At 42.7% G+C, this 7,663-nt stretch overlaps 1 protein-coding gene across 2 annotated transcripts; it reads left to right on the forward strand.

The window, feature by feature from the left end:
• Nucleotides 1–2,432: 2,432 nt before the first annotated feature.
• rbm42 (RNA binding motif protein 42) lies at nucleotides 2,433–7,588 on the forward strand. 2 transcript variants are annotated; one of them, XM_060065127.1, is made up of 12 exons: nucleotides 2,433–2,750; nucleotides 2,986–3,051; nucleotides 3,206–3,323; nucleotides 3,546–3,618; nucleotides 3,878–3,949; nucleotides 4,222–4,406; nucleotides 4,541–4,714; nucleotides 5,024–5,155; nucleotides 5,657–5,774; nucleotides 6,022–6,119; nucleotides 6,422–6,518; nucleotides 7,302–7,588. In XM_060065127.1, the coding sequence occupies exons 2-12, from the start codon at nucleotides 2,996–2,998 to the stop codon at nucleotides 7,412–7,414; spliced, it is 1,236 nt and encodes a 411-aa protein (XP_059921110.1). In that variant the 5' UTR covers nucleotides 2,433–2,750; nucleotides 2,986–2,995; the 3' UTR covers nucleotides 7,415–7,588. The 2 variants fall into 2 exon arrangements, with proteins under 2 accessions (XP_059921110.1, XP_059921111.1); XM_060065128.1 differs by having other exon boundaries at nucleotides 2,443–2,750; nucleotides 3,546–3,612.
• Nucleotides 7,589–7,663: the final 75 nt, after the last annotated feature.

Consider the following 7,663-nt stretch of genomic DNA (forward strand, 5'->3'; position numbering starts at 1 on the left):
ATGGTCTTCATTCATTTATATTGGTTTATGTTATGGTTTGGTCATAATGTCCCAATCACAATTCCTAGTCACAATTCCTATTCCTGAGTCATTTACATATCACACTGTTTTATTGCCAAATATGGACATGGGCAGTGTGGTTCAACTCGGATCTCCCTCCAAATAAAACATTTGAAAAAATCCTTCAGTTTGTAATTACTGTAAAACTATATAACCATTGTTGAGGGAAGAGAGTCTTTCGTCATTTTAATGTTACAACCAATAAATGTAAATGCTTTACGTTAAGGGATACACAGAGGTATCTAAATTGGCATTTGCCCTTCCTACCCAATTGTTAGATTCCAAACTCATTATTGTGCATCCAGAAGCCAAGGTCACTGTGTTGGCATTTTCTTTTTGTTTACCACTTTTTGTATTGAGGGTTACAATAGCCTAGAGTTCATGTTAGGGGAATACACTTTTAAATTATTTTCAAAGATTTCCTATTTGTTCTAAATATTTGTTATTCAAAACGAGTAACAATATCAACAAAAGATTGTAGTTTGTCCACAAGTTACCATCCGCCTTCCCAGCCAAAAGCAGCTGATAATATAGTTGTGCAAGCGGCGCATCACATGTAGCATAATGCCCAGAGCTCTGAAAATAGTGCTATTTCGTATCAACTCGTCTGAATCTGGGTAAGAATGGCAAATGTAAATTCTTAGATATCTTGGCAGATCCCTTTAATTCCTATGAGTATCTACTTTATATCGTAATGTTTGATTGTTTCCATGATATCTTCTACAAGACCCATGAGCGTTGTCCACTCTCAACCAATCACAATGGAGCACAACAATTGACTTAAGCAAATTCCGCAAAATAGAACATCACTGGTGGGAACAGAACAGCCCCTTTGCAGCTTGGGAAACAGTAGGGATTTCTCAGTCATTCACGATTCATTCAGAAATAGTTCAATTCCAAGTACTGCTTTGTCCTTTTCATGAATTGAAACCTCATTGACTGCATTCCATCTGCTATTTTGAGTCTTTGAAGGGGTGATATTAAGCAACCATGTGTGAGTGGGATTAGACATTACGAGCCGTTTAAAAATCGGCATGATGAATAGATAAGCAATAGTTGCTAGCCTAAGGTCCACTGGGCTGGCTGGTAGACTGATCTATCCATCATATATGGTGGACACTCCCAGTTGTGATGTCACTAAATCGAAATGAAAATGCAGATTTTCCAATGGCTTGTAATGGATCACAATCACAACAGGTGAAGTAATATCACCCCTTAAAGTGTAGGTCCTAGAATGTGCTTTCCATTAAAGGTGGGCTTCGGGACAATGTTGGAGAACGGAACATCACTTCAGTTTGACTTTTTCTGAATTGTGTTTTGAGTCTGAATGTCGAGGAAGGACACATAACTCAAGACATGGTCTTGGTTGTGAATATTCCACAAAGATGAAAAATGCTTTTGCACATGAGCCGGTCTTATCAATGAGCGTGATCACTGTTTTTACATTTTTAGAATTTTTAAATAGGTCAAGACACTCAAAAATAAGTACTAAATTGTATTTCTATTTGACAGGGTTACATTTATTTTTATTATTAACTATTTTTTAATCGCTGAAGCAGTTTTGTGAAAGTCAGTAAGCTACGTTTGTAATAGCAGGACTGGCAGGGAGTATGATCGGGTGGCATATCGTCGTTTTGGGAAATCCGGAAATGTTGAACGATTTGGTGAACGAGGCTTGTGCACTGAAGAAGTTTGGTAACAGTCCTGTTCAGAGCAATGCCGCCTCACTAATTTACTTCAAACAATCAAGGTTAAAAAATAACTTTTGTAGAAACTGCTCCACTGAAATGTATAAATTAACCAATGCCTATATGCAGCTTGGCTGTCCCAAGTGTAATTAGGTAGACATGCCCAGCAATCGGTAAGCTATATGAGTGAGTCAAATGCTCTGGGATAATATCTGTTCTGGATGTCTGCTCGCCTACCTCTGTATTTAGATTTTAGGCTAATTTCCGACTAATCAGGGCATCTATTCCCTGGACTTATCTTACCTTAAAAATGGCTGTGATAAATGCAAGATCCCTGTCATTCTAAGCTTGGTCATATTCTTCACTGGGTTATAATACTTTTTCACAAAATGTATTTTTATTGTATTATTATTATTATTACTATTAGTAAAGTCACTGGGGAAAGAGTATGAAACAACATCACTTTAAAAGAAGAGAACAGTTTGATTTGGATAATCGACCTTTATATTATATATGTAAATATGTGAATATTATCACTGCAAATATTGTTATTTTAGCATTTATATTTGAAGTTAAAACGATTTTTTGAGGGTCCTGTCGTCGATCTAATGATTACAATGCGGGTCCTTTTGGTGGCAGTAATGCGCCGATAAGCTAGGTGCTGACCTCCAATCAAATCAAAAGAAGAAGAAGTGTAATGACGTCGAATTCAGGCGACCCTCGCCGGAAACAGTTCGTTCGTCGTTGTTATTCATACATCCATGATTTCTTGCTATGTTTTATCGATCCGCGCGTTATATTAAGCATTTTCACGATTTCTTTGCCTTTCGGAAATCATTCCTGCGGGAAAATATTGGGACGTAACCTACACACCTAATTCTCGCAATAACGCTGCACAGTAGACCGTGCTTGTCGGCTTAAAACCTCGCTGAATACTGATCCAGCCGTGAGGCTAAGGCACACTCAACGGCTAGGTTTGCAGGGGTGTACTTCATATCCAAGGTAAGGTTGCAAAAATATTTATAGTTCTTTACTTTACTAAAATACCTAAGAGATACCAGTGTTAAACTTGGAGGCCATGTTCTGTTGGTGAAGTCGATGTCTCCCTCGGATATTTCTCAAGGAAATAAGTTGGTTAAAATAACTTTTGGACACAATATCCTGAATCCTAATATGTCAACGTTTTGAATCAGCAGATCATAATGTTCATTGGCTTCAATTTTGATTTCCTGTTTAGGTGTATCAGTATGGCGCTGAATATCGGAGAGGAGCGTTTGAAGGAGATGGAGGCAGAAATGGCTCTGTAAGTGTCAATCAAGTCATACGTTTAAACAAACTAACATCCAGTAGAAGTCGAAACGTACCACGCAGTTGAAGATATTGGTTATCTTTTAGGTTGGTTGAGTTGACTGTTGTGCTCTTTCCTTGTCGGTCTGTGATTGTCTCTATGGCAACAGTTTTGAGCAGGAGGTCCTCGGTGGTCCAGTATCCGCAGGGGGCCCAGACACACTCGACGCAGTACCAGTGACCGTACCAGTGGTCAGAGCTATCATAGGCACCAACACATACAGACAGGTTGGTGACAATATGAGGTGTTATTCCTCTGCTACAACTGTGCGACTATTTACTTCAACTATTTACTTTTTTACTTCCCCTATTGTCAACTGTAATGCGTAAGGAAGGACTTCCCTTGTCTGAATATTTGAAAGAGAAAATCTATGTAGATGCCAGTTAGAACGATCATAAAGAACCACTTTACGGACACATTTCAATGAGTCCCACTCTTCACCGTTTCAGGTCCAGCAGACGTTGGAGGCTGCTAGAGCGGCCACTTACATTCCTCCCTCAGGGTTTGTAGGACCAGGTAACTGTAAGCACACCCTGTTTATTTTTTTAAATTATTTATTATTATTATTATTATTTGTTCTATGGATTGCTGTCGGGGTTTATAGTGATTTTTTTCCACAAATATGACAAAAGTTGCATTTAAAGTGGCCAATGACCGATTTAAATGAGATGACTGCATGTATTCACTGTGGAGAAATGTAATTGTGTGCTTTCCGGAGCCATTGTCCGAAAGGCATTGCCCCTGACGGTGACTGTTTGAATGGGTCTTGTTCACTCCCTAGTTCCTCCGGGGATGCCTCCTCCTCCTCCAATGATGAGGCCAGCGTTCATGCCGCATATCCTTCAGAGACCCGGTAAGATCACTGCCTTTTTTTCTTTTTTAATGAATTCAAAGTCATACATGCAGCATGAGAAATGGTGTCGCAGTCTGCTGGAAACCTCCTTTGAGACTGATCCATGTCGTCGTTTGAACGCTGTCCTTCTTTGCTTTCCCAACAAGTATGATATCGAGTATTTATTGAGTAATTGTACCACTAAAGGTTAATATAGACTTTGATCAATTTGGGCATCTAAAAGTGTGTGTGTGTGTGTGTGTGTGTGTGTGTGTGTGTGTGTGCTTTAACAGGTGTTCCAAGGATGGCACTGATGCGTGGCCCCCCCCCACAGGGCATGATGGCTCCGCCTCTACCCCGGCCCCCCCCACCACCTCCCATGATGCTCCCCCCGGCTCTCCAGCTCCAGAGGGCCCCGCAGGCCGCCCCCCAGCCTATGCAGCCCCACCCACACCCCCACATGCTGCCAGTGCAACAGGTCAGTGGCTTACCGCGCGTCTCTCTCTCGATATCAAACGCCGGCAATATCATGGAATTGACAAATGAGTGTCTCGAGTTTTGATGTTTAACCTCTTGGCCCTGACGTTATTTATTTCTTTTCTCTTTATAAAGCAGCGTAACATAGCCCCCATGAACCCGGCTCCGCCCCCTAGGCCGGTAGGCCCGGCGGCTCTCAAGCCGTCGCCGTCCATCATCCAGGCAGCTCCTACCACCTACTCCTCCCCCCCGACCCCAGCCAGCGGGCCCAGGAGACCCGACATCAGAGCACAACGACAGGCTAGAATGGTAACATCCTCCATCAACGGAAACATTGTTGACGCGTCAAACGCTTTCAAACACTGGTGTGTTATTTAAGCACATCTGAGCTATGGTTTCTACTTTATCATTGTTTCCGTGTTTCTTTTAACAAATAAAACGGATCATTTGAACACCCAATCACTTCTCGCGTTCCTGAGAACGCCTTAGCTCTTAGTTCATGACAGAACCGGCCCATGTTGTATTTATTTAGTTTGGCGGTTGCATTTGAATGCCCACTAGTTCTCTGGTGCAGTTGGCCCATCGTGTCCTTGGGTTGAATCAACGCTTGCTTTGCAGGAGGAGCTTGCGGCCCGCGTGGCAGAGCAGCAAGCGGCCGTGATGGCAGCCGGGCTGCTGGAGAAGAAGGAGGCGGAGGAGAAGGCCAGCATCGGGCCGGCCATGCCTGACCCCGAGCCTTCACAGAGCGAGGTAGAGTCCCGACCATTAACTGCACAGTCGGCATGACCAACTCTCCCCCTGTAAGCGTGTCTGATTCTCGAATGCAAAAGTCTAAAGTGTTTGTGTAAAAGTTGGGAGTTGTCTTTTTGAAATGTGGCGACAACATGATGAACAAGGAGAACTTTTATAGGGAGGGATAGTGTTGTAGGGTTTCGACTTGCGGGACATAAAGGCAGAGGGAAGAGGGGAATAAAGGAATTTGGCCAATATAGTGGAGGTAAAGGAATAATAACATTTTACTGAGTAGGTCTGCGTGAGGAATAGCTGCTTGGAAAATCGTTTAAAGTCAGGAATACCCCTGTCAGGATTTATAAACTATATCACCAGCATAAGCTCAAGTATGATGCCCGCTAAAAATAAAATGGACAAAAACATAGACTTTTGGGGTAATCGCATTTTGTGAATGTTCGAAGCAAGTGTTCTCAACTTACGGTGAAACGTATGCCATGCCACACCGCCCTCGTTCCCCAGCCCGCGGAGTCGGCCACGGAGGACAAGAAGAAAGGCAAGGTGGAGAAGGTGAAGAAGTGCATCCGGACCGCCGCCGGCACCACCTGGGAGGACCAGAGCATGCTGGAGTGGGAAACGGGTAATGCGTGTGTGGAGCTCATCAATAACCACAAGCATTCCCTTATATTGATAGAAATAGATATTGGTAATGCAGGCTCCTCACATTTTTGGGGAAGCTCTTCTTATAAACTCTTGCTCATCAACATACGATTCGGCCGTACCAAGAGTTGCATTTCCGTGCTTTGTAGTTCACTTTTGAAAGAAAGATGTAAGATAATAATGAATATTTATTTAAAATGTCATTATTTTCATCCTCCTCCCCCCAGACGACTTCCGTTTATTCTGTGGTGATCTCGGTAATGAGGTGAACGACGACATCCTGGCCCGGGCTTTCAGTCGATACCCCTCCTTCCTCAAAGCAAAGGTAGTGTCATTCAGTAGGGCTCAGTGTCCATGGCTATAAAAAACTACATTCAATGCATGGATGGCAAGTGTTTGATTTGAAGGACAAAACAGTTCACACTGTCTGTCTGGCGAGTCTTTATTTATCCTTGTTTTGAAATATATAACATATATGTAGTGACGTCAGAATCGCCTTATTTCAAACATTCCTATTGTAGAAAAAATCGTAACTTTTTACTTAATTTACACCTCATTGATGAGATTTAAAGCACATTAATTTAAGGTTAAACGTGTAAAGTGGGACTAACGCATATTCCCGGTCAGGTGGTTCGAGACAAACGGACGGGAAAGACCAAAGGCTACGGGTTCGTGAGCTTCAAAGACCCCAACGACTACGTCAGAGCCATGAGGGAGATGAACGGTGAGACACACCAGACATGTCCTTGCTTTCACCCAACCCTGAGTGTAGGAGGCGTCTGGTAATCACCGCTGCCTCACAGCAACAAGGCCCGTTACTTTTCCCCCAAAATCGTCAACTTGCGTCGAGGCGACGCTGCAGCTGTGATTGGTCCGCTAACGTGAACCCAACGCAGAACCAAAACAGGTTCACGACTGGGCCGGAGTGACTGCGTGGTCATTGCGTTGCGTCAACAACGTGGAACCATAACTACACTGTGAAGGGACCCGCCGACCCAAAAGCATAGGATGGCTTAAATGCAGAGGATAGATATAGTGTTTCTTATTATATATATATTCAACCTCACCTAGAAGGATGGATTACATCTTTATCCGTAGCCTTATCGTGTCAAGGTATGCGTTTTGCGCTCTTGATCTGTCCTAGGGGCTAAGCCATGACAAGGTCTGGGATAAGTATAAGTGTAGGCCGTTAATTAGTCAACATCACAGAGCAGAAATAACCCAGCTGGGTTACTATGTACTAGTACTATGTATGTACTACTATGTAAACTGTAACGGTATTCCTGCAGTTTCTTGGTTTTCTCTGCCTAACATTTTTTGTTTTGGTTTAGGAAGTTAAAATATGAAGGATGGAATGATTTGATACATCATCGACATCTACATTTACAGATATGCCCTCAAATATTTAACCTCAATTGTACAAATGCGTGTTACCATACAACGCTTTTAACTGCATAGCTCATGTTCACCTTTTAACAAGTTAAATGTATACACGTCTTCTTTGCAGGGAAATATGTGGGCAGCCGTCCAATCAAACTGAGGAAGAGCATGTGGAAGGACCGCAACATGGAGGTGGTCCGGAAGAAGCAGAGGGAGAAGAAGAAGCTGGGTCTCAGGTAGCACGGCTCCTGGTTCGCACAACTGGGGCTCATGGAAAGTGGGCGGAATTGTTATTTTTGTTTTGGTCGAGATCGGCGTTGGACAAACGTATCATTGTAGTTGTGGTTCAGGGTTCTGAATTTGACATGACAACATTGTTTTTCAAATAAAACCAGATTTTCTGGATGAATTTTACCTTGGTCCGCTCATTCTTTTTGATATCTAACTTGATATTCTCTACGTTGTAGGTATGATTTAAGAGTGGAAAAG

This window comes from Gadus macrocephalus, chromosome 11 (genome assembly GCF_031168955.1).
Source record: "Gadus macrocephalus chromosome 11, ASM3116895v1".
Taxonomy (NCBI): domain Eukaryota; kingdom Metazoa; phylum Chordata; class Actinopteri; order Gadiformes; family Gadidae; genus Gadus; species Gadus macrocephalus.